We start from the raw sequence: 27322 nt of genomic DNA, 5'->3' as shown, positions 1-27322 counted from the left end.
GAGCCGTTGCCTAGCAACCGCCGGGCGGGCAGAAAAACATTAGAAAAAGATTACACTAATCGGCAGCCCCTTGTCTCTATCAATAACTGATAGAGAAAAGAGGCTGCTGATTAAAAAAAAAAAAAAAGAGAGCATGTCCTACTTTGGTCAGAGAATCCGTGACCGTGAGGCCCATGCAAGTCAATGGGGCCGTCAAAAAAACTGAAGGCACACGGAAGGCATCCGTGTGCCGTCCGTGTGTGACGGAGCCGTTGCCTAGCAACCGCCGGGCGGGCAGAAAAACATTACACTAATCGGCAGCCACTTGTCTCTATCAATAACTGATAGAGAAAAGAGGCTGCTGATTAAAAAAAAAAAAAAGCATTTCATACGTACCATGTCGTTGTCTTGGTGACGAGTCCCTTTTCTTCCTCCAGTCCGACCTTCTTGTGTAACGCGGCAGCCTGTGATTGGCTGCAGAGGCAGCCTGTGATTGGCTGCAGAGGCCGCGGCTGCCTGTGATTGGCTGCAGAGGACGCGGCTGCCTGTGATTGGCTGCAGCGGCGACATGGATTGAACATCATCGCTGGGGGCCGGACAGGAGGAATGTAAGTATGAACTTATTACATTAAAATTGTATTTTCCGCGCGCCGAGCATGGTACTGTCCAGGATGCTGAAAGAGTTACGCCGATCAGTGCAGCCCATTAACTCTTTCAGCACCCTGGACAGTACCATGATCGGCGCACGGAAACGGAAACACGTAGTGCACACGGAAACTACACGGCCACTAAAACGGCTTCACGGACCCGTCAAAAGCGGCCGTGAAAACGGTGATGTAAGTGTGCACGAGGCCTTAGACCAATTTTACCAGATCTCGGGATTGAAAGTCAACCATGATAAGTCTAAGGTTTTGAAAATCAGCATTCCACATTTTATGGCCAAGTTGATACAATTGAACTTTGAGATGATAGAGGGAAGACAAAATCTCCTATCTGGGGGTTCACCTTACTCCTTGCGATTACACCCTTTTTCACTCAAATTTCCTCCCTCTCAAGCAAAAACTGAAAACAGGCCTGTTACACTGGGCTTCTATGCCTCTTTCCTGGTTTGGTAGGAAGTAGCTGTTAAAATAACGGTTCTTCCCAGAATCTTATACTTCTTCCGCACTTTACCAATAGATGTCCCTGACCATTATTTAAAAGACCTTCAAAGGCTTATATTGTCCTTCGTTTGGGGTCCGAAACAATGTAGAGTCCCACAAAGTACTCTGTATGCTCCTAAAGTATCCAGGGGTTTAGGTTTACCGAACCTCACTAAATAATACTATGCAGCTCGTCTGACACGTTTAGTCTCACTCCACAGTATAAGGCCCCATGCACACGACCGTGCCCGCAATCACGGCCCGCCGACTGACAGCCGCATTTTGGGGCCGTGCTCCCATACAAAAGTATGGGAGCACGGCCGGCAAAATACAAAAGAACAGACGACATGTTCCATAATTCCCGGAACATTTCCACGGCACGGACACCCTTCCGTAGTGCTACGGAAAGGTGTCAGCGTTCAATGAAAGTGAATGGCTCTGTTTTTGCGGACCGCAATTGCGGTCCGCAAAAACTGAGATTTTTTACGGTCGTGTGCATGGGGCCTAAGTAAACAAATGCATTGGATTTCTATAGAACAGGCTGCTACTCCTGAGGTTCCTGTAGACCAGTTGTTATGGTTGAAGCCCAAGCACAGACCACGTGTTATGTCCACTCCTCTCTTCTTCCTTGGCGCTGTGGGATAAATTGAGTCATAGGTTCCGGCTCTGTTCTGTGCACACACCTGCAGCCAGATTATTTGCTAATCCTATTTTTGCTCCTGGAATGCAACCGTCAGCGTTTTAATGGTAACTGGATAAAAATCTTTAGCGAATTGGACAATTTTGTGATAGACTAGGTATAAAACCCTGTCATTTTTACCAGTCCATCCACCACATGCCGGACTCTGAGATTTGTTCGTTTTCACCAGATTCATCATTTCATGTCCTCATTTAAACCTACTTTGGTTCTGCAGAATACTTCTGTATTTGAGAATTTATGTTTGAATAATTCTAGTGGTCATCATATATTGTCTAATATTTATTCATTTTTGGTTTCTCCGTCGGACAAGCTGTCATATAGGTCTATGTGAGGGAGGGACCTACATACATCCTTTACGGTTCGGGAATGGCAAGATATGGCAGAACGTACTGCAAAAATGTCTATTAACGCTTCACTGGTCGAAGCCAATTATAAAGTTTTTTGTATGGTGGTATATAGTTCCCTGTAGACTGGCCAAGATGTTCACTTCTACCTTGTCTTCTTCTTCAGACACTGTGGATGTGTGGGAGACCCTCTGAATATATGGTGGGGTTGCCCGAAGGTACACCGTTTTGGCGACGAATCTTTAATATGTTATATTCTATAACTCAGATTAACTTGAAATTGTCCCCGTCACAGGCATTGCTTAATGAGACCGTCCCTGGACTGTCTAAAGCTCCTCATAAATTGTATCCTTTCTTTTCCGGACAGCCAAAATTGCTATCGCTATATCTTGGAAAAGTCCTGTGATTCCTCTTCATTTGCTTAAAACTAAACTGAATTGGATTATGGTCAATGACCGTTTACACTGTATGGTCTCAGATAAAGAAGAGCTCTTCCTCCAAGTTTGGCAGCCACGGATCAGATATCTTGGGACGATCTCTTAGGCTCATTTTGCCTGGAAGACATTTGACCCTCATTTTTCTGTCTTTCCCCACCTTTTTTCTCTCTTTCCTTCCCTCCCTTTAACACCTTTCTTATTTTTGTTTTCCCTTTTCGATAGATATTTGGACTATATTTGTCTGTTATGATACGATTTGCAGGGAATGCCCCTGACTGTTTTTTTTGCTCTGTATGATGTATGGTTTGTCTTACTTGAAAACCTTCAATAAAAATTACTGAAACATAAAAATCCGAACAATGGCCTTTTTGAGCACCTTCACTAGATTATGCAGATAATCCACAATACATCACTATATATACTTCTTACCACATTGTTGATGTTGTTATGCCTCAGGTTGAGCTCTGTCAGCGAGTCTAGACCATTTAAGTTTTCCACTTGGTTTATTTGATTTCGAGCAAGGTTTAACACTCTTAACTCTCCCAGGTGACCAATATTCTCTATTTTAGATATCTGTAAGGAAACAGCACATCACACAGATTAGATCAACTTAATGAGAAATAAAATATCAATAGTGCCATCATCTGTGACCTTATGTGTCCATGTATTACTGACAGACACAAGTACAATGGAATTGTTAAAGGGGTTTCCTAGCTTAACTGGAGTAGAGAGAAGGTACAAACAGCGTTTTCTCGCGGAGGACCTAGTAAGTTAGTGTATTATGCAGGCAGCTTACTGTTTTCAATGGAGACCACGTAATGATTCATTTCTCCTTCCCATTCAATTTCCTCTACCAGATCAATTACAGTTAATGGCTCTACACCAGGGGTCTCAAACTCGGCAGGGTAAGTGGGCCGCATATAGAAAAAATGGGAAGTTGACGGGCCGCATATAGAAAAAATGGGAAGTTGACGGGCCGCAATACTTTCAAATTTGATACAACACAAAATTATTGTTAATAAATTACTTATTTGAACTACTATAACACTATATTACTATAATAATAATACTACATTACTATAATAATACCGCTAGGTTTAAAACTTGAGATATTTCTCCACGTGCTTATTTCAATAATCCAGTTTTCCAGTTTAAGTGTCGCTAAATGCAGTCCGGCGGCTCAGTTGGCAGCGTTTGGCAGACACACATGTCAAGATTGGGCAGCCCCATTTTAGATAGTGCCGCAGTGCCCTCTGTGGATGCTGCCGCAGTGCCCTCTGTGGATGCTGCCGCAGTGCCCTCTGTGGATGCTGCCGCTGTGCCCTCTGTGGATGCTGCCGCTGTGCTCTCTGTGGATGCTGCCGCTGTGCCCTCTGTGGATGCTGCCGCTGTGCCCTCTGTGGATGCTGCCGCTGTGCCCTCTGTGGATGCTGCCGCTGTGCCCTCTGTGGATGCTGCCGCTGTGCCCTCTGTGGATGCTGCCGCAGAGTCTTCTGTGGACGCTGCCGCTGTGCCCTCTGTGAATGCTCCCAGTGCCCTCTGTAAATGCTGCCACAGTGCCCTCTGTAGATGCTGCCACAGTGCCCTCTGTAGATGCTGCTCTGGGAAATTCCACAGAGTCCCGGAGCAGAGCCGATACTAGCGCTCTGCCCGCGTCTCCTCTGTCAGGACAGCGATGTCAGGGAATTCCACAGAGTCCCGGAGCAGAGCCTGTACTAGCGCTCTGCTCGGGACTCCGCTCTGGGGAAGACCCTGACACACTGTCCATATATGGACAGCGATGTCAGGGAGTTCCACAGAGTCCCGGAGCAGAGCCGATAAAATGCTTGTACATACCCTCATCATATCCTACCTAGACTACTGCAACATACTTCACTAACACACTCTTGCACCGCTCCAATGCATCCTCAATGCCACCCGATTAATCCACCTTTCCCCTTGCTCCTCTACTGCCTCTTCTCTTTGCCAGTCCTTTAAAGAGACTCTGTCACCACATTATAAGTGCCCTAACTCCTACATAAGGAGATGGGCTCTGTAATGTAGATTACAGCAGCGCTTTTTATTTAAAAAACAATCTATTTTTACCACGTTATGAGCGATTTTAGCTTTATGCTAATGCCTTTCTTATTGCCCAACTGGGTGTATTTTTACTATTGACCAAGTTGGCGTTGTACAGAGAAGTGTATGACGCTGACCAATCAGCGTCATACACTTTTCTCTGTCATTTACAGCGTGATCTCGCGAGATTACGTTTGCTCTGCTGTAAAGTACCACAGAAACGTTAGCGAAGTGTCAGGATTGTGAATAGACATCCCGTCCTGGCTGGAAGGATTGTCTATTCACTGTCTAAACACTTCAGTAACGTTAATGTGTCAGTATAAGACAGCACATACTGATCTAGCAGGATCGCTATGCGCTGAGGAAATGAATGGAGAGAAGTGTATGATGCTGATTGGTCACTGATTGGTCAGCGTCATACACTCCTCTGTACAACGCCCACTTAGTCTAAAGTAAAAACACGCCCAGTTGGGCATTAAGAAAGTAATTAGCATAAAGCTAAAATCGCTCATAACGTGGTAAAAATAGATTGTTTTTCTAAATAAAAAACACTGCTGTCACCTACATTACAGCGCCCATCTCCTTATGTAGGAGATAGGGCACTTATAATGTGGTGACAAAGACTCTTTAAAGAGGACCTGTCACAAGGTCATGTAAGTTGAACAGGTTAACTGACCTAAATAGCACGGTCTCCCTGATTCCAAAGCTGTTTGTTTTTTTTTCCCGTTCCAGAGAAATGGCCCACTGTTGTGTTGGCTCCCTATATGCTAATTTGGTGTATTTAGCCATCAGGATGTGAACTACCCTCAAGCTGCCTCTCCCTGATTGGTCAGCATCAAGTGGAAGGGTTGCTAGCTCCACCCTAGGTCTGGGCAATTAATAGAAAAAAAAATAAATCCGAAATTCCGCGCAATTAGCTGATGTCACCTTGTGCGTTTCTTCAATTTTTTTTCCCCGGTTTCAACTGTATTTGCGTTCTCAGGACCGGAGGTGCAGAGGGATCTCCTCCACTCATCGTTGGAACGGGGTTAGGCTAGTATGTATTTTATTAGACACTATTGAAGCATTATACTGTGTGGGGGCAACTGTAAGGCATTATACAGCAGGGGGGAAACTATGGGGAAATTTATACTGTGTTTAGGGAAGCAATGTGGCACTTATGGGGGTATTATACTCTGTGGAGTGCAGCTATGGGGGCAGTTTTGGGGGTATAATACTGTATGGAGGGCAGTTATGGGGGCATTATACTGAGTGGAGGGCAGTTATGAGGGGCAATATACTGTGTGTAGGGCAGCTATAGGGGAATTTTACTGTGTGGGGGCAGCTATGGGGGCATTATAATGTGTGGGGCAGCCATGGGGCATTATACTGTGTGGGGAGCACTATTGGGGCAATATACTGAGTGGGGACAGTGTCAGGGGGTATATTACATACAGTAGTATACAGCAGGCTCAGGGTACAAATAGTAATTAAATGGCGTAGCATGCAAATAGGGGATGTGGCATGCAAATATGGGGTGTGGCCTAAATAATCGTTGATTAATTGTAATTTTGATCTAGTTTCTAAATCGCCCAGCCCTACTCCACCCAGTTGATAACAAAAGCAAATTAGCATACACAACAGTGGGCCATATCGCTAGAACGGGGGGCGGGGGTCTAGGAAAAAAGGAAATAAAAAAACAAAAGTCGCTGGAATCCGGTGAGAAGGCGCTATAAAGACTAATTACAAAGTAACACTAAACGCACTGACTAATTTATTTATTTTTTAAAAATGCCCTCAAAAGTTGTTTATAGAATGAAAGCAGTTGTGTGTATTTTTTTTTTAATGACCTACTCTGAACATGCTCACTCGCGAACACCAGGAAGAGCAACAACACTCCCCAAGTCTTCATACACCAGAAACCCAGACTAGAGCCATTGTGGTATTCTACTGTAGTAAGGGTATATTTATATGAGTAATTTTTGTAATTGTAGCTAAGCTGCAACATTTTTGCTATGCCCTCTGTGCAATATGGTCTGCTGGAGATTTTACTAAGGCTCTGTTTACACCGCGTCAGAGCCCTACGTTGGATCTCCCGATGTATAACTCTGACGGAGGGCTGTGACGTATCCCACCGTATAGTTTAAAAAGAAAAAACATATACCACGCATTATACTTTTTTCACTGTAAACCCTTGTTTGGAATAACGTAGTTGTTTATTAAGCTATTCCATACTGCAGGAAAGAAAAAATTAATGCTGACACATACCAGCATGACATATGCCAAAAAGACACTTGGCATATGGATATGTTCAAGTTATACTACGTATATTGCGAGCAAAAAAGCCAAAACGTTATGTGAACAGGCCCTGACAATTTGAAGTCCAGGCTGTGGCATGAATGACATCCAGTTTCCAGTCACAATGCAATGCAATGGATGTGTCACGATGCGGGGTGTGGACCCACTGGGCCGTACCGCGTAGTGGGATGGCAGCTGGCCAAACCGGTAAGTACAGTGTTCAATTAGTTCAGCGAGGGTACCTGAGGCAAAAAAGGCAGTAGCGAGGCAGGCGGCGGGAAGTCGTCAGGTGAGGCGTAGTAGATCAAGCGTAGATTGTAGCACAGCACGGCACTAGAACAGGATAGCACGGAAACAGTATTCAGGAACAGGGTACACCGGGAAACTGGAAGACACTATGAGACCATTAGCACGACAAACTTCGGGTAACAAACAACCCTCTGGCAAGGAACAAGATGGCAGAGCCCTTTTTATAGCCCAGAGCATCCTGGGCTACATTGCAGACTTCCTGCAATATGCGCGCACTGGCCCTTTAAGACCATGCAGGCGCACTCCGGAGACAGTCTCGGTATCCGGAAGTGAGTGCCGGCGCCCCACAGGAGGACGACGCTGCACACAAGTCGGATGTCCATGGCCACGGCCGTCGAGGGGTAAGTCAGAACGACGGGCCATGGCCATAGACGTTACAGTATCCCCCCTCTTACGCCCCCTCTTCTTGGGACCAGAGTGGGAAAGAAACTTCCTCATGAGGACAGGAGCATCGATGTTCTCCTCTAGCTCCCAAGACCTCTCTTCTGGACCAAACCCCCTCCAATCCACTAAATAAAATGTCCTTCCTCCGACCTTCTTGGTGGCCAGAATCGCCCTTACTTCAAAAGTCCCAGATGGAGCCGCAGGAAGTTCTGGAGTAGTGGTTCAGGACCACGGGCTTCAGCAAGGAGACATGGAAGGAGTTAGGAATCTTGAGGGTAGGAGGCAGCCGCAGCTTGTAAGATAGCGGGTTGATCTGCAGCAGGATTTCGAAGGGTCCGAGGAACCTAGGGCAAATTTGCACGACGGCACCCTCAGACAGATATTCCTTGAAGACAACCAGACTTTAGCCCCTGGAAGAAACTGTGGAGGAGCCCGTCTTCTTGTATCAGCCTTTCTCTTCATGCGGTCCACCGCCAGCAGGATAGAAAGTCCCTGAAGGTCGAGTCAGTTGCAGGTACCTGGGACATAGTAGAGACAGGAAGAGGATTACGAGGATGTTGGCCGTAGACGATGAAGAACGGTCTGGAAGTGGCAGACTCACTAGTGTGGTTATTATAAGAGAACTCTGTCCACGGGTGCAGCTGCACCCAGTCATCATGCCGCCTCGAAACAAAGTGACGCAGATAGTTCTCCATAATCTGGTTAACCCTCTCGACTTGCCCATTATACTGGGGATGATAGGCCTAAGAGAAGTCCAATTTTACACCGAGGAGACCGCAGAGTACTCTCCAAAACTTCGAGGTGAACTGGACCCCTCGGTCCGGGACAATATGTAGGGGAAAGCCGTGCAGACGGAAGATGTGTTGAATGAAGAGGTCAGCAATCGCGTAGCAGACGGCAGACCGGTCAATGGAACGAAATGAACCATCTTAGAAAATCGATCCACCACCACCCAGATCACACTGCAACCCGCAGAAGGAGGAAGTTCCGTGACAAAGTCCATTGCGACATGCTGCCAGGGAGCAATGGGCACAGGCAGTGGTTGGAATAGGCCAGCAGGTCTGGAGTGAGCAACTTTATTTGCTGCGCATACCGTGCATGAGGAGACATAGTCCATAACGTCTTTGGGTAGTGTCGGCCACCAGAACTGACGGGGGGATTAGATATCGGGTCTTACGAGCACCCGCGTGACCTGCCAGCTTAAAACAGTGACCCCAGCGAAGAATTCTTCCTCTGTCTGCAAGATGCACAAAAGTCTTTCCTGGAGGAATGTCTCTAACTTGCAGGGGATTCACAGAGAATATGCAGGATGGATCAATAATATTCTGTGGGGACTCCACAGTGTCCTCAATTTCAAAAGACCTAGACAAGGCGTCGGCCCTCACATTCTTGTCGGCAGGTCGGTAGTGGAGTTCGAACCAGAACCGAGCAAAGAAGAACGACCACCTGGCTTAACGAGGATTCAACCGCTGGGCCGTCTGTATGTAGGTCAAGTTCTTGTGATCCGTGAAGACCAGGATAGGATGAACTGCGCCCTCCAGTAGATGTATCCACTCCTGCAGAGCCAGCTTGATGGCCAGTCACTCCCGGTCCCCAATCGAGTAGTTGCGCTCTGCAGAAGAAAACAGCTTGGAATAGTAGCCACATACCATAGTCTTGCCTTTCGAACCTCTCTGGAAAAATAGTGCACCAACAGAGGAAGTGTGCACCTCTAATGAAAACTGTAGGGATACATCAGGGTGGTGCAGAATAGAGGCGGACGTGAAGGCTTTCTTTAAGGATTGAAATGCGGCTTCTGCCTCTGCAGTCCACACTTTGGCATTCATACCCTTTTTAGTAAGGGTGGAGATAGGAGCAGTCAAAGATGAGAAGTTGGGGATGAACAGCCGGTAGAAGAATCCCAGGAAGCGTTGTATGGCCCTTAAGCCTTGGGGGCGTGGCCACTCCAGGAGAGCCTTTACCTTCTGAGGGTCCATCGTGAGGCCCTGATCGGAGATGATATAGCCCAGGAAGGATAGAGACTTCTTCTCAAACACACACTTCTCCAGCTTGGCATAAAGACGATACTCCCATAGACGACGCCACACCTGGCGGACATGACTTTGATGAGTTACTGGATCTGGGAAAAAAAAATCAAAAATGTTATCGAGATACACCACAACACAAACATAAAGGAGATCACGAAAAATGTCATTGATAAATTCTTGAAACACTGCGGGTGTGTTACACAGGCCGAAGGGCATAACTAGATATTTGTAGTGCCCATCACGAGTATTAAAAGCAGTCTTCCACTCGTCACCACGACGAATCCAGATCAGATTGTAGGCCCCCCGCAGGTCCAGTTTAGAAAAAAAATGTGCCCCCCGTATGCGGTCAAACAGTTCAGAAATCAAAGGCAGAGGGTAGCTGTTCTTCACCATGATCTGATTCAGGCCTCGGTAGTCAATGCAAGGTCGTAGCGATCCATCTTTCTTCTTAACAAAGAAGAACACCGCTCCAGCCAGGGATGAGGATTTACGAATGAAGCCCCTCTCCAGATTCTGCTTAATGTAGGCCGACATAGACTGGGTTTCTGGCAAGGAGAGAGGGTACAATCTACCATGAGGAGGAGACGACTCAGGAACCAGGTCAATCGGACAATCATATGCCCGGTGTGGCGGCAAGGTCTTAGCCTCCTTTTTATTGAGACATCGTAGAACATGGAGAAACAAGAAGGCAACCCTGCCAATGACTGAAGTGGAGAAGGCCGTAGTGACTGGATATGACCCAGGCAGCGGTCAAGACACTTCGGACCCCACTGGAGAACCTCTCCAGAGTTCCAATCCAGGACTGGGGCGTGCAGGCGGAGCCAAGGCAAATCCAGCAGCACGGGGTTGACGGCCTTGGACAGGACAAACCGGGAGATGATCTCAGCATGAAGAGCTCCCACTTGGAGTCTCAACGGCTTGTTCATAGACACAACTGGGTCAGGCAATGGCAGTCCATCCACCGAGGCAACGATCAACGGCCTTTCTAGCAGGACAGTAGGCAACTGAAGTAGATCCACAAGGTCTTGGCAGATGAAGTTGGCTGCAGAGCCAGAGTCCAGGTAGGCAGAGACCGGATGGGAACTCTTGCCAGCAATGATGGTTACGGGAATCAATAGTTTGGAAGAGAGTTCGCGATTAAATGCAGTGAAGCCCAGGGTTGTCTCTCCAACCAAACATAGGCGCTGGGGTTTTTGGCTTCTGAGGACACAGACGCACAACATGGCCAGCGAGGCCGCAATATAAACAGAGTCCAGAGGTGCGCCTGCGCTTATTCTCCTGGACGACAATTTTAGCTGGTCCACTTGCATCGGAACCTTGGGCAAAGCAATAGAAGCAGGTAAGAGGGGTTGCTGGAAGTTGGGCGCCAGTCTAGGAAGCCGTCTCTCCTGACGAACTTCATGAGATCTCTCCCTCAGCCTTATGTCTACCCGAGTGGCAAGCAGAATCAAGTCGTCCAAGGCAGGTGGCAGATCTCGAGCGGCCAGTTCGTCCTTGATCTCGGACGACAGACCATGCCAAAAGGATGCCACCAAGGCCTCATTGTTCCAGGATACCTCTCCTGCCAGGGTCAGGAACTGGATGGTACATTCGCCCACGGAGATGTCCTCTTGGCGAAGGTTGAAGATAGCAGTGGCTGCCGACGAGACTCGACCTGGCTCCTCGAGAACAGTCTGGAAAAACCGCACGAACCCCTGGAAGTCTTGGGTCTCGGGTCCCTGACGTTCCCACATAGGGTTTGCCCACGCCAGGGCCTTGCCGGCAAGTAGGGACATGATGAATGCGATCCTGGTTCCGTCCGACGGAAATGCTCGGGCGTGCAGGGTAAAATGAATATAGCATTGGTTCAGAAACCCCTGACACGTACTGGCGTCTCCATAGAACCGAGAGGGCAATGGCAGCGAGAACCGAGGATCCGAGCCGGAACTACGAGGAGTTGTAGCAGGAGGGTCGACCTAAGGAGTTTGCATAGAGGCAGGAAGAGAGGCAACTAGCGTCCCTAGCTGCTGTGCCATAGTGTCCACTGCCACAAGAAGTTGATCTTGTCTAGCTCTGAGATCCAGCAGGTCTGCCTGCATGGCTTGGGAGGGTGACATGCCTTTGAATTGACCAGCGGAGTCCATGGCCAGAGCGTACTGTCACGATGCGGGGTGTGGACCCACTGGTCCATACCACGTAGCGGGGTGGCAGCTGGCCAAACAGGTAAAGTACAGAGTCAATAGTTTAGAGAGGATACCAGAGGCAACGTAGACAGTAGCAGGGCAGGCACGTCTGGGACCAGACGGTGGGTAGACGTCAGGTTTGGCGTAGCAGAACAGGCGTGGAATGCAGCACAATATAGCAACAGCTCAGCACGGCACTAGAACAGGATAGCACGGAAACAGGATACAGGAACAGGGTACACTGGGAAACTGGAAGACACTAGGAGACCATTAGCACAACAAACTTCAGGTAACAAACAACACTCTGGCAAGGAACAAGAGGACAGAGCCCTTTTTATAGCCCAGAGCATCCTGGGCTAGATTGCAGACTTCCTGCAATATGCGCGCACTGGCCCTTTAAGACCGTGCGCGCGCGGTCGCACCTCGCCCTCTGGATACAGTGAGTGCCGGCGCCTCACAGGAGGACAACGCTGCACACAAGTCGGATGTCCATGGCCACGGCCGTCGAGGGGTAGGTCAGAACGACGAGCCGTGGCCATAGACGTTACAGGATGCACATAACTGACAGCAAAATGTTAATGACAGCTCCTGCTGCCATGCAAAAGGGTATGCTTTCCTTTCCAGAACAGCTCCACACCTGTCCATGGGCTGTATTTTGTATTGCAATATTAGACATGAACAAGAGTAGCACTGTTCTTTAAAATAAAAAAAAAGAGGACCCCCTATGTTTTTATTCTCAAACAACCCCTTTAACTTAGTTCTTCATTGTCTTTATAGCACACACCACCTCATGCTCTAATCCAAACCCTTACCCACTAGTTAAATGTAACGTCCAATGTGGGATTAGGGCCATGCTGCATAGATGTGTTTCACTCCCCTCCACGTCGAGTACAGCATTGTTAATGTGGACACATAAAACAAATTAACTGTCCCACCGCATTATAGAAGATCAGATCAGCTGCCTGCTACACAGTTCCACCAAAATTGAAGATCACACAATAAATCGATAAGAAGGGCTGTTCTTCCTCTGCAACTCCAGAACAGCAACACGGAATCTGATGAATGGTGCACACATATTTTCTATACAATGACCAGATCTGACACAACCCTGAATAAACTTTTCAACACTTTTTTTTTAAATAAATGTATATTGTGATTATAATGATTGTCTCATTATTACTGAATATGTTGTCTAAATGTAGAATGCAAAAGGAAAACTAGCAGGACACTTGATCTGGATGAATGGCAGCAACTGGTCGTAATGCTTGTTAAAGGTCCATCTGCTAGGACATCATGGCAGTGTCTGACCATATTTCTGAATAGGAATATGGGGAAAATAACATATGTGGGGCTTGTTGCGAACTGCTAAGGGATGGTCAATATAAATCACAAGCTCTCCGTGTCCGATTCTGGTAAGCTATTCACATGTCGGTTGTCCTGACAAGCCTTTCATGATCAGGGACCTAAAATTCCCCCTGAAAAGCATGGAACACCTGTAAAAGGTGGTCATCTACGAAACATGGAAGGCAGCAAAGGGAAGTTCACCTCAGTCACTACTAGCTGCACTGCATATTTGAAGGCAGTTCTAGTCCCGTAAACAATCAAAGATATAAGAGTACTAGGTTTGATTACCCCACAGCGGCATCCTCTAAAAGATGACCTAGTGGACATGTAATGGTGTACACACCTGCCCGTATCAAACAAGGAGATCAGAAACTGCTTTTTGAGAATATAGTGAGGATTTCCCAAGAAGGTCTTAAACCTGTGTAGTGAAAATCCATTTAGGCACATGTGTCTTTGCTATTTTGGAGTTCAGCCAAGCAAAATGCATTAAACTTAATGTCAGTATTCAAGTTAGAAATATTTAAATAGTCCTAAATAGGATTAAATGGGTTCTGGAAATCAGAGGTGGCCTGAGATCTCACACCTCAATAATGTGTATCTATGACAGGACAAAAGATCATTTTGACTGAATTTCCCCTTTAAACATGTACTAGTAGACCCAAGTACACGAAGTTCAGTACTAATGATGGGTATTGTATAGTCTTTGCCTTTAGTAATGAACAGAAAAAAAACACTATCGAAAATACGTTGATTCTTGGAAATGCTACAATGTTACCCAGACATCTTTTTCTATATACACAGTACAAAATATTTTGGACACTTACCTGGTTACCATGTAGATCTAAAACATCAAGATTTGTAAGATTTTCCAAGTTTGATATTTTCTGAATCCTGAAGGTTAAGAAAGAAAATGGTAAAACATTCTTCATGTATGAACTGGTTTGCTTCCATACACATTTTTTACATTTCAAGCTTAATAGCTACTAGCAATGCAAACACAATTTTCCCTTATTTGCATAAAAGCACTGTATGTTTGCATTATACTCTGCAAAACTGTGAAGAACTCATGACAAGTACACCAGAATTCCTGGTTGCACAATGAACCAAGGACATGAAGTCTTCAGAAAGTAAACCTGTTACTGCAGTATAGTATCCTACCTACAAACGCTATTTGGACATGGTAAAGATCTATATATTAGGGCAGACTGAAAGCTATCCCATGAACAATGCATGTCCTTGGACCTGCTATACTCTGCCCATGCATTTCATGAGTAATAAGCGCCACTTATCTAAGAGAAAGGACAGAATTACAGAGTTAAAGGGATATTCCCATCTCAGACATTTATGGTATATCCACAGGATATGCTATAAATGTCCAATGGATGCGGGTCCCACCTCTGTCACCCGCACCTATCTTCATAACGGGGTCTCCTGACCCCTGTCCTACCTTCTCCCACTGGGCTCCCACCACTATCTGACGAGGTGGCCCGGGTTTTCTGGAAACAGTCGAGCACGTTTTGCTACGGTGTATCCGGAACTCCTATAGAACTGAATGGAAGATACAGAAACAGCTTATATACTGTAGGAGTTCCAGAAATAGCAAAGCAAAACGCGTTTGGCCACACATGTTTTATTGCTCTTTAGAAATCAATGGGAGATTTGATACCAGATATCCTAAGGATAGGGTATCAATTTTTTTTATTTTTAAACTCGTTTTATTAAAGAGTAACAAAGTCTTAAATATTAAAACAAAGCATATCAGCATAACAGTATCATATGGGCAATGACAGCAAATTAACAGTTCGGAATTCACAGTCCGCATTCCACAATACTTGAGACTTGAAATAGAGGGAGAGCAGCAGTAGTATCGTTACATTGGTAATATACACAGCATGTAACACAAAAGACAATACACATCATTACATTGCAAGGATATTACTATGTCGACAGCAGGGAGTCACGTAAATCAGCATATCTATGTGGTGTATATTGCGTGAGTGGTGAGTCACACCAAGGTCCCCAGACCTTCATAAATTTTTCCACACAATCCCTATGTCTGTACACCAACTTAGCGTAGGCTAGCATGGAATTCACTAAGGCCTTCCATTGGGATAAAGTAGGGGGCTTTGGGCACATCCAACGAAGGGCAATTGACTTGCGGGCCATAAACAACACTTCCCTCAAGAATATTCTAGTGTGACTTGACCATATTTCCTCAGACGTAAGTCCGAACAGACACAATTCAGGCAAGAATGGGAGTGGAAATTGTAAAATCCCATTAAGTAAGTCTATAACCTCCTTCCAAAATGATTGAATCCATGGACACATCCATATCATGTGCCAGAAATCAGAGTCCACGGCTCCACATCTGTGGCAATCAGTAGTAGGGCACCTACCCATCTTATGAAGTCTAACCAGAGTTAAATAACTCTGATGTATTATGAACAACTGCGTCATTCTATTGTTAGCGGCAGGAGATACCAGTAAATGAGATTGTAAAATATCATTCCACATCTCATTGTCTATGCCAGGGATAAGACCCTCCACTTATCTTCGACTGCCAGTGGAGCAGCCGCTAATTTCGCCTGTATGAGAAAGGAGTATATGGCAGAAATTAAACCCCTAGGACCTTGTGATTTAAGAACTCCAATGGAGGGGAAAATTCGATATGTTCCTCCCAGTGTGAGGGAATTGAGAGCGGAGCGCATGCCTAACTTGTAAGAACTTGTAAAAAGCGTTCCTGGGAACACCAAATTCCTCTTGTATTTGTGTAAATGACATGACATCCCCCTCTGCATATAAATCCCCCACACAAGTGACTCCATGTCCTATCCAGAATTGTGGATCCAGCGAGGCTGTCAGGTGTATCAGAGATGGGTTATGCCATAGAGATTGCTCAGCCACTACAACCGTGAATGATAGGAGTTTTTTGGTTGCCTGCTAAACCTGCGCCGCCACTCTATGTAGAGGTAGTATCTTCCTACATGAATGAGACATACCCTCCAGTATAGGCCATAGGTTAGGTAAATCTAAGTAAAATGCTAGATAGTATTCTCTATTAGGCAAGGCCTCCATACTGACCCATGTGGTAAGATATCGCAATTGACCAGATAAGTAATACAAGTAGAAGTCTGGAAGTGATGCGCCGCCCATTAATTTAGGTCTCTGTAAAGAAGTTAGTTTAAGTTTCGGCCTACCAGATCCCCATATGAAGGAAGGCAAGAGAGCGTGTACGGCCTTAAAGAAGGACAGTGGTACCGGTATCGCTATATGTTCTAGCAAATAGAGACACTTAGGGAGTATAATCATTTTGACCAGGTTGATGCGTCCCACAACTGCCAAGGGTAATGAGCCCCACACTTTAAATTTATCCTTAATATAATCCAATAGAGGGTAGATATTATTTTGCATATCTGAGCCAGGAACCTTACTAATTACTATACCCAGATATTTAAAACTCGGTACCACCTTCAGCCCACTTTCTACTGGAGCCCAGCCCGCTTCCTGCAAGGGTAGAAAATAGGACTTAGTCCAGTTGATATATAGTCCAGAGTACCTCCCAAACCGATCTATCGATTCTATCGCCACCGGCAAAGTATCCTTAGGTTTAGACATGAATAGGATCATATCATCAGCATACAAGCCGATTCTGTCCTCTCTACCTCCCAACTGAATGCCCTGGTATGACGGATGTTGCCGTATGACCAGTGCCAGTGGTTCAATTGCTATTGCAAACAGAAGGGGGGATAAAGGGCATCCCTGTCTGGTGCAACTTTCCAGGTGAAAATATGGGGACAAGAGTCCATTTACCAAAATTTGAGCTCTAGGGGATTTATATAGCGTGGATATCCAGCCGATGAACAAGGGGCCAAACCCAAACCTCTGCAGTACTGCTAACAAGTAAGGCCATTCGACCGAGTCGAAGGCCTTGGCAGCGTCTAGTGAGGCCATGGCCCAGTTCTCTTTCAATGCCATTCCAACCTGCATTATGACTTGTGCTCTACAAATATTGTCAGATGTCGACTTTCCAGGCATGAAGCCTGATTGATCAGGGTGAATTATGCCCAGGATTACAGCGTTCAATCTATTCGCCAGTATTTTAGTCAAAACTTTGTAATCGCTGTTCAACAGTGATATCGGTCGATACAACCCACACTCCATAGGATCTTTATCTGGTTTGAGTAATATCACAACAGTGGTGTCATTAAGCGATTCAGGTAGGCAACCCTGAGCATGGGAATGTAAAAACATGGTATGTAGCACTGGGGTCAATACTTCAGAATATTTACAATAGACCTCCACAGGTATCCCATCAGGGCCCGGGGACTTGCCCTTCGCCATATCCTGGAGTGCACGGGTAACTTCCGCCTCTAATGTCTGCTTCAAGGGACTGTCTATCATGGTCAGATAAAGTGGGAAAAGTAATTCCGTCCAGATAGGCCGAGAGTTCCCCTATGTCGTACTGCATCTTAGTGGAGTACAGCTCTCTATAGTATTGCGCAAACCTATCCGCTATTCCCTTATTATCCATTACAATATCACCATCTGGCCCTTTAATTTTAAGAATAGAAGGAGATTGGGAGTTCTGCCGTACTAGGTATGCCAGAAGCTTACTGGATTGACCACCAAGTTCAAACTGAGTCTGTTCAAAGAAAAATTGTTTACGGTGTGCACGTTCCTGCAATAGTAGCAGATATTGTCTTCCCAAATCGAACCAATTCTGCCTATTGGCATCTGTAGGGTCTGCCACATAAATTGCCTCCAGATCCGAGCATTTCCCTGCTAGGTCATCCTCCATTTGAGAAGCAGAGCGCTTTACATAAGAGATGGATGATTTAAGGCAACCCCTAAGATAGGCTTTAGATGTATCCCACATAACACCCGCATTCTCAAAATCCTGGTGATCCTGCAAAAATACCTGTAGTTGGTCGGGTATCCTATCATTTTTACCTATGACCGTTAACCAGAAGGGGTGAATTTTTCATCCCCTGGGCCTGGGGATATCAGGGAGTTGAAAATTAGCCAGGACAGGAGAGTGATCTGACACCCCCCTAGGTTTGTACACAATTTGGGGTGACATTACCATTAACAGGGCGTTACCAAACATGTAGTCTAGTCTTGACAATGAGCCGTGCCCCAAGGAGGAGCATGAATATACTCTGGTGTTGGGGAATAGAGATCGATAAATATCAGTCCATCCCACCTCCTCCATCAGTAAGCGAAGGTGGGTGTCTGAAGCATGCGCAGTCACCGGCATTTGGTTATGTCTAAGCCTATCCATGCTATTATCCATGGTCATATTAAAATCCCCCATACAAAGCAGCCTAGCACCCGGATATGCCGCCGAAAAGGCAACCGCCTGGTGCAGCACCAACACCGAAGCGGGGGGGGGGATATAAACCCCCAATAGTACATAAGAGACATTATTTATGAAGGAATGCACAAACACATATCTCCCATTATCATCAATCCGTACGGTATCCACCTCCCACCTGAGAGATTTATGCACAAGTATGGATACCCCATGCGAGTAAGACGAGCAACAGGAGTGGCAAGACCATTGAACCCATTGCCTGTTCAACACACGCAATTTATTTGTGGTCAGGTGGGTCTCTTGTATACACAAAATATGCGGCGAAAATTTCCTAACCTGTGCAAAGACCATTGCCCTTTTCCTAGCCGTACCCAACCCCCTCACATTCCATGACATTATCGTTATATTAGCCATTGAACATGCTACATAAATGTTAAGTGAGGGAAGGAGCCCCCAAAATACATATAGCCATACTGCGGACTGAGCCAATGTAAGTATGTAAGACTAAAACCATGAACCTTTTCAAATCTGTGGTACATAAAAGATACAAACATACCAGATAACATATGAATGCAGCACTCAATAAGGCAAGTTAGCGTCAACAGTGACGACATTGTACCTGTGTCGTAGTGGCTTAACATATACGGGGGAAGAACCCATGTGTCAGTATATGAAAATACACCTAGTATCTATGTAAGCAAGATATAAAAAGAAAAAGAGAATGTATGTATGACGGTTAGCAGGGTCATTGAAAACCATAGGACTTCCGGTTCCGGCGCTGGGCTGTGAGGACGGCGTGAGGTGAGCTCCTGAGACCCGATCCCCCGAACCTCCGCCGCCACACACACCCGCAAACTAAACCTACCTAGGCAGTTAGCTGGAGGCACGGTGAGAGGGCACAGATAGTGCATGGAGCGGTACCTCCTCAGGAGCGGCAGCCGCGAGAGCACCCGTCCGTCCGGACACACGAGGCAGGGAGAGGAGATATCCAAGATGGCGACGTTGCAGCATGCCTCCCCGCCGGGCAGCAGGCCAGGGTCCAGCGCCTCCTGTAGAGAGAATATCACAGCCGGAGGTGGCAGAATTGCCACTGGATTATAGGAGACTGGCGATAGAAGTTGCCACACATCTAGCCCCCGACATCAAAGATTCGCTGGTGGCCACGGTAACAACGACGTTACAGAAACTACAAAATGAGGTTACGTCACATTGTACACGGCTAGACGAATTGGAGCAACGAGTCGGCCTTATGGAAGATGAATCAGTGGCGGCACACACACACATTCAAGGCTTATTGCAAGACAACTCCAAGCTCAGAGATCGCCTGGAGGACTTGGAGAATCGCTCCAGGAGGAACAACCTCAGAATTGTCGGCCTACCTGAGCACATTAAACCCCAACACCTACAGGGGATATGCGAAACGGAGCTTCCAGAAGAGGGCGCAGTGGAGAGGGCGCATCTGGTCGGCCCACCGGGCGCAGTAAAGGCCACCACAGGAGAACCGCACACCAGGCCACGTCAAGTGATTATGCGATACCTGGACTACAATGACAAAGAGGAACTCTTGCGCACCTTCAGGAATCGAAATACTCCATTACAGCTTCGAGGAGCTAAAATAATTTTATTTGCCGACTACTCCGCAGATGTCACGCGGAGACGAAGATCATTTGGAGGAGTATGCACTACATTATACAAGAGCAAAATTAAATTCCAGCTGCAATACCCGGCAACATTGAGGATTACAAGACCAGATGGTTCTGTCAAGGCTTTTCACACTCCGGAGGAGGCGACGCTCTTCGTGGACAAGATGGTGAGACATGAGAACTCCGACGCAGCAATAGCGAACACCCGGCAGAGTTCAACGACAAGGAAAAAGACCCCGCCGGACCCAGCATTAGCACGGGACAGTTCTTGGTCTTCAATTGCCCGGGTTCCATCACCCAAGCAACAACGCACAGAGTCCTCCAAAACCTTGCAAAGAGCCTGCATGGATAGGATGGAGGCGTTACCGGACTGATGAGTATAACTTGCAATATGGAGTGTGTATGAATATCCCATGTCACACACAAATGTGGTTTTACTGTGGGGCGTGAAGGCTAGGCATATTAGGGACGCTATATAATTATATCTAAATGGCAGGATACTGCACATTAACGACACCCTGGCAAAGGGAATGGTCCAGAAATACCTGAGGGCCATTAAAATCACAAAAATAAGGAGGGGGGAGGGGGAAGGGCCTTCACCCAGAAAAAAGTGAAGTCAGGTATACCAATATGACGCGAGACACACAAGAGAGAGTGTGGATATCGCTGGTCGGGTATTATGTTGTTACTGGTTATACTACTGTTTTTTTACTGTTTGCACATGAGAATGTTATGGGTTTAGGAGCAACATGGAGCGGAGACCTCCGAGCAGCCACCATAGGACCGGGGCGCACATGCCCGGAAATAGATATTCAAAACAACTCAAATTTGATCCTTATAGAGAAATTTAGAATATGCAAGTGACCTCATGGAATGTTAAGGGGCTCCGTTCCCCCAATAAACGGATGATGGTTCTTCGTCACCTAAAAAAATTACACACTGACATCGCTCTCCTACAGGAGACCCATTTGGAAGAGAGCGACTTCCACCGCATGAAAAAAATGTGGGTGGGTGCAGTTTACGGCTCTTCAGCTTGTGGTGGTAAAGCAGGTGTACTCGTTTTGATTAATAGAAATATGGTACACGAGGTACTACACACAGATTCCGACTCGGCAGGCCGTTTGCTCCATGTTGTTCTTGACACTCCGTGTGGGGTCCTAAGCATATACAACATTTACGGACCCAATGATGATAACGTTAAATTTTATAATGATTTGGAAAGGGCGTTACTAACGGATGATATCCCCCACAAATTGGTAGGGGGTGATTTCAATTCTGTCCTAGACCACAGAGAGGATAGGAGGTCACACAAAATTCAAGAGTTGGGATCCATCTCTGCAGGGACCCCCAGAAAACACGATAGGGTCTTGGGACCTTTACTAGAGAGCACTCATCTAATAGACGCATGGCGGGAGGGCAACCCAGACGCAAGGGAATTCACACACTATTCGCATTCTCAACAGTCATGGTCAAGGATAGATTACATTTTCGTATCGGCACCCTTGAGGCAACGAATAGGAGTTTCTACTGTAGGGGACTTGGTGATCTCGGATCATGCACCTATAATGATATCCCTTCAAGAGGTTTACCCGAGAGGGTCAGATTTTATTTGGCGCTTTCCGGCTCATCTAGCGCTAGATGATACATTCAAAAGGCTGCTGCAGGGGTGGTGGTTGGAATACGCATCCGAGAACGACGGGCACAAAGATAATCCCTCCCTCTTCTGGGACACAGCGAAGGCAGTATTGAGGGGTAGGATTCTCGCTTACTCTGTAAGCAAAAAATGGGAAATAGCAAGACAATTTAACGCAGCAAGTAGTGCGCTGAGGTCAGCATACACAACATACCTCTCCCAACCAACGGAGGGCAATAGACAAGCCTGGATACAGGCCAAGCACAACTTTGATGAGTGGACCTCTCAGAAAGAAATGACCCGCAATCACGAGTTTGAGGCAACAATACACAGATTTGGAAATAAGGCGGGAAGATTGCTAGCAAATGTAGCCAGGGGACAACGCCCGGCACAACACATAGCCAAACTTAGGGACCACACGGGACAAATCACGGGCGATCCTTCACATATAAATTCCATACTGGCCAGATTCTACGAGGAGCTGTACTCCGATTAATCTGTCTCACCGTTAGAGGCTACACTCCTGGACAGCACCACCCTTCCTGCCATCTCGGAAGATCAACTGCAAATACTGAATGCGCAGATTACTAGGGAGGAGGTAGATAGGGCCATCAGAAACCTGAAAAACTCCAAAGCCCCAGGCCCAGATGGCTTCTCAGGAGAATTTTACAAAGCCATGAGAGAACAGGTGACCGAAACCCTGGTTTCGCTCTTTAATAATGCTCTGGGTAGTGAAGGTTTGCCACCATCGGCAAACACGTCCTATATCAAACTTCTGTTGAAACCAGGAAAGGATCCCCTGCTACCGGGGTCTTACCGACCTATATCCCTAATAAATGTCGATGCGAAACTTCTCTCTAAAATCATAGCAAATAGACTGGCGGATATAATGCCATACCTCATAGCACCCGAGCAGGTGGGGTTCATTAAAGGGAGACCGGCGGTCACCAATATTAGAACGGTATTGGCGGTGCTAGACAGGGTGCAGCACAGTCCAGGACATGGGGAACGCCCAGCGCTGCTTTTGCTAGATGCTGAAAAAGCATTCGACAACGTTAGATGGAAGTGGCTGGATGCGGTTTTGGACAGAGTAGGGATTACCGGGGCTTTTCGAAACCTACTGCGACACATTTATAAGTCCCCTAACGCTAGGATCTGCACCACAGGGTTTTTATCCCAGCCGTTCCGCTTATATAAAGGCACAAGACAAGGCTGCCCGCTGTCTCCATTGCTGTTTAATCTGGCATTGGAGCCATTGGCAAGACATTTGAAGTCTTCAGAGGTGTTCAGAGGCATCTCGGTGGGGGAGATGGAGGTCAAGGAAACACTGTTCTCAGATGACATACTCTTATTCCTAGCAAACCCCTCACGGGACGTTCCACGGGTATTTCAGACGCTACGTGACTTTGGGAAATATTCAGGATATAAAATTAACTATTCGAAGTGCCAACTGCTAGATCTGGGACCGAAGGAGGGTAGACATGGACGACTATTGGATGCTCTAGATGTGGAGATAGTGCGGTCACAGATCACGTATCTGGGCATCAAGGTGGGGCGGGCACCTAGCTCCCTATATGATCTAAACTATCCCCCTTTGATACGGGACATACAGGCAGATCTTCTGAGGTGGCACAGACTGCCCCTTTCACTCCTGGGAAGGTGTGCCTTGGTCAAAATGTCGGGATTTGCAAAACTACTATACCCCTTACAAACCATTCCATTACTTATCAAACACGGGGATATCAACATACTAAATTCGTCCTTCACTAAATTCATATGGGGGGGAAGAAAACCGAGAATAGCACTTGCAAAACTTATGCTACGAAAAGAAGAGGGGGGCATTAACTTCCCTAACATACGGGGATACAACCTGGCATGCTTGAGCAGGCACTTGCTGGACTGGCAACAGGGTACCGGATGCCACTCCAACATTAACCTAGAAAGGCAGCTAGCAAAACCATGGGATCTTATGGCTCTAGCGCATACAGCCTTTGCGTCCCTTCCCACTAACATTAAGAGATCGGCCCTACTACGTGACACCATTATCACATGGAAAGTATTGCGTAAGCATTATGGTCTTCCATATCGCATTTCAAAACACATGCCTATATGGAAGCATCCAGATTTGTTGGCGGGAAGGCATAGTCAGCTACTCCAGAGATGGAGAGAGAGAGGGATAGCGACTCTGGGAGACATGTTCCAGGAACAGGAAGGGAGATGGCTGACCCTACAGGAAATATAGACAAAGTACAACTTCGAACATCCCCAACATCTACAATATTATCAAATATTATCTTCATGCAAAGCGAAACTGGCGGACATATCCGACGAGATCCACCCCAACCTGTTTGACTCATGGTTCCTAGGCACACACCACAGGTCCATATCGCAACTGTATAACACCCTAAAACCAGTACTATTAAAGGTGACACCAGCTCAGGCATTTATGAAATGGGAAAAGCTATTTGGCTTGCCTAATATTGCCAAACATGTGGAAATGGGGTTGATAGATTTCAGAAAACATATAACAAACGAGAAATGGAGAGAAACCCATTTAAAAATCCTCCATCATGCCATATATGCGTTCACCCTGCCCCCTTCCATAACCAAACAAGATAGAAAGACTTCATGCCCGAGGTGTGGATCACCTCGCACAGACATGTACCATGGGTTTTGGGCATGCACCAAAATACAGCCATTCTGGAAAGAAATGGCATCTTTAATGCAACAAATAAGCAGATTTAAGGGGCTCCTGGGTCCAATGGAAGTTTTTTTACATGTCCAGCATGATGGAGGGTCAGACGACACAGAAGTAACCCACTTGCCCCCCATTACACATGCGGCACTGATGGTGGCAAAACGATGCATACTCCAGAAATGGTTAGTACCAGATATCCCGCAATCAAGTGAGGTTGTACAGGGGATGAAAAACCTATTCTATTTAGATAGAATAGATGTTCTAAAACACAAGGATGCACAAGGGGGCAAAATTTTTTGGGAAATGGAAACTATTCATAACAGAGCATTTCTCGGGGGAGGAGGTATGCAAAATGATCGATCCATTCACGGGATCACCTTGGTACCTGATAGAGGATCTCAAGGGCACCTTGGGAGTGTTGAAAACACGTAGAACATAATATCTGTGACTTTGAAATGATATTTAGGCCAACTCGGTTAGGAATGTAGCTTCATGTGGCTCCAGTTTAGGTTATTCATGTTTATACTTATATTAAAAAAGTTTTGTATGCATTGTTCCTCAGGGATATTCATTGTTAACGCTGTTCACCAAATGTTATGGAAATTCTTGTAATGACCTTCAATAACTGTCACATAATGATGTAAACAATTATGAGCTTAGTGTCATTGTGGGAATGTGATTTTCATACCATCAGCAACAGGTGATTATATTCCTGTAACAGTTTATTGCATATTATGTTATGTGAAAAACCTTCAGAAAATCAATAAAAATATGTTTTAAAAAAAAAAGAAAACCATGAGTATTATCTAGAGTATGTCAGAGAGAAGCAAAATACAGGTGATGCAGCGCAGCGTCCATCTTGACACAGTGAGAATAACCAGTTCAAGGATACATATAAGTATAAGTAGGACGCAGAAGATCACACATCCATCGGCCGTATAGCAGCAGCACAGGGCACGACTGAGAATCTTAGTTCCGCGGCAGAGGTCTCTGTCGGCTCACCCAGTCGTCGACATCTTTTGGGGTTGCAAAGAAAAGTGACCTATCTCCATCAACGATTCTCAGCCTAGCAGGGTACGCCATAGAATATGGGATTTGTAGATCCCGAAGCCTCCGTTTCACCGACATGAATGTAGCGCGCCTTTTCTGTAACTCCGCGCTGAAGTCAGGAAATATCGACACTGCAGCTCCATTATATCTAATATCCTGCTTCTTCCGAGCCTGACGAAGGATCAAGTCCCGGTCATTGCTATTCAATAAGCGTGCCAGCATAGGCCTAGGGGGCGCCCCCGGTGGCAAGGGACGCGCCGGCACCCTGTGAGCTCTCTCCACCGCGAAAGCTGTAGAAAATACCGCATCAGGGAACAGCTCATGCAGCCATTTGACCATAAAGCCAATAGAATCCTGACCTTCCACTTTCTCAGGCAATCCCAGTACTCTGATATTATTTCGGCGCAGGCGATTTTCTAGGTCATCAGATTTCTGCTTCCATATTTCGGCTGCTTCTTCCAAGTCAGATAGGGCTCGGGGTATAGGATCAAGCCGATCTTCCAGGCCCGAAACTCGTTCCTCAGCATGAGATATACGCTCCCTCATGGCTTGCATGTCGTGCCTTATGAGGCCTATATCGATCTTAACCTCCTCCAGCTTACCCGTGAGCGAAGTTTTGCAAGACGAGATCGCCAGTAGCAGTTTGTCAGAGACCTCCTTCAAAGTGAGTTCAGCCTCCACAGAAGTGGCGCTTCCCGCCGCTGCCGGCTTGTCCGCCCCTCGTGTACGCTGTGGCATCAGCGAGCGCCCGCCATCTTGGCCTTCACCTCGTGCAAACTCCTGAAGCTTCTCCGCCGCTGACTGACCTCGTGTGGGACCCATTACCGTCTCTCTGGGTAGTAGAACGACCTGCGAGCATCCGGATATATTATAGAACAGGTAGGATGTCAGCAGGATCAAGAAATCATGGGCTCAGTACGGAGCTACTGTTTCATGCGACCAGTCTCGTTGCGCGCCTAGCCACGCCCCCCAGGGTATCAATTTTTAATCACTGGAAAACCCTTTTTTCAATTGCTTAGAAATCAGTTTCTGGTAGCCAAAGTATATTTGCTTGTTATCCATATAACTGTATATCTGCTTGTTATCCCTATAAGTAAATAGTTGTAAACACATACCTGTTTTTTCCAAGCATAAGCACACGCAAAGATCTCAAAGAAGAAAGGCCACTTATTTCTTCTATCTGGTTATCATATAGATCTATAAATATTAACCGTTGAAGACTTGAAAGATTCTGTATTCTTGTTAGAAAGTTATGTTGTATATATAACAGCCGGAGTTGTTCTTCGCCTTCTATTATAGGGAAGACTGTAAAATTTTGCCTATAAAAAAACAAAAAATAAAAACAAAACAAAAAACTGTCTTATCAATACAAGACTTTGTAGCTTCAAGGAAAAGTATTTTTCATTCTACTTAAAGAAGTATATATATTTACACATACATACATGCAAAAATACACATAGTTTTTCTGGATTTGCCATGGCTTTCATCCCTTGTAATGCAATGAGTGAAATATGTTTTGTTATAAGTGGTTGCAGTGGATTTCAGGCCATTTCTTCATCAGAAATTTCTGGTGCATGGCCTTTCAGTGGGTTAAAAAATAAAGCTCAATTTTAATCCTCTAATTTAGTGCTCTCACAAAGCATTACGGTTGCCTTCACAATAATAATATTGTGCATTGATCTTTTTTTTGCATAGATCTTATTGCACACATAAATGTAGAATTGCTGTGAATTTGCGGTGTGAATCCTGAACCAGAAATCTTCCGAAAATGTAAGTACAATACATGTGGATGGGATTTTCAAAACCCCATTCACCTGTAGA

General features: G+C 46.0%; 1 protein-coding gene across 1 annotated transcript in view; it reads right to left on the bottom strand.

Annotated features, from left to right (window-relative positions):
- Nucleotides 1-27322, bottom strand: part of LRRC49 (leucine rich repeat containing 49) — a 174897-nt gene that overhangs the window by 112988 nt on the left and 34587 nt on the right. The window contains exons 6-8 of the mRNA XM_075857918.1: nucleotides 26617-26820; nucleotides 13988-14054; nucleotides 3032-3175 (exon numbers count right to left, since the gene is read on the bottom strand). Of these exons, the coding sequence (XP_075714033.1) occupies nucleotides 3032-3175; nucleotides 13988-14054; nucleotides 26617-26820 (415 nt within the window). The remainder of the gene's footprint in view (nucleotides 1-3031; nucleotides 3176-13987; nucleotides 14055-26616; nucleotides 26821-27322) is intronic.

Source organism: Rhinoderma darwinii, chromosome 3 (genome assembly GCF_050947455.1).
Source record: "Rhinoderma darwinii isolate aRhiDar2 chromosome 3, aRhiDar2.hap1, whole genome shotgun sequence".
NCBI classification, from domain to species: domain Eukaryota; kingdom Metazoa; phylum Chordata; class Amphibia; order Anura; family Rhinodermatidae; genus Rhinoderma; species Rhinoderma darwinii.
This window is presented reverse-complemented; position numbering and strand designations above follow the sequence as displayed.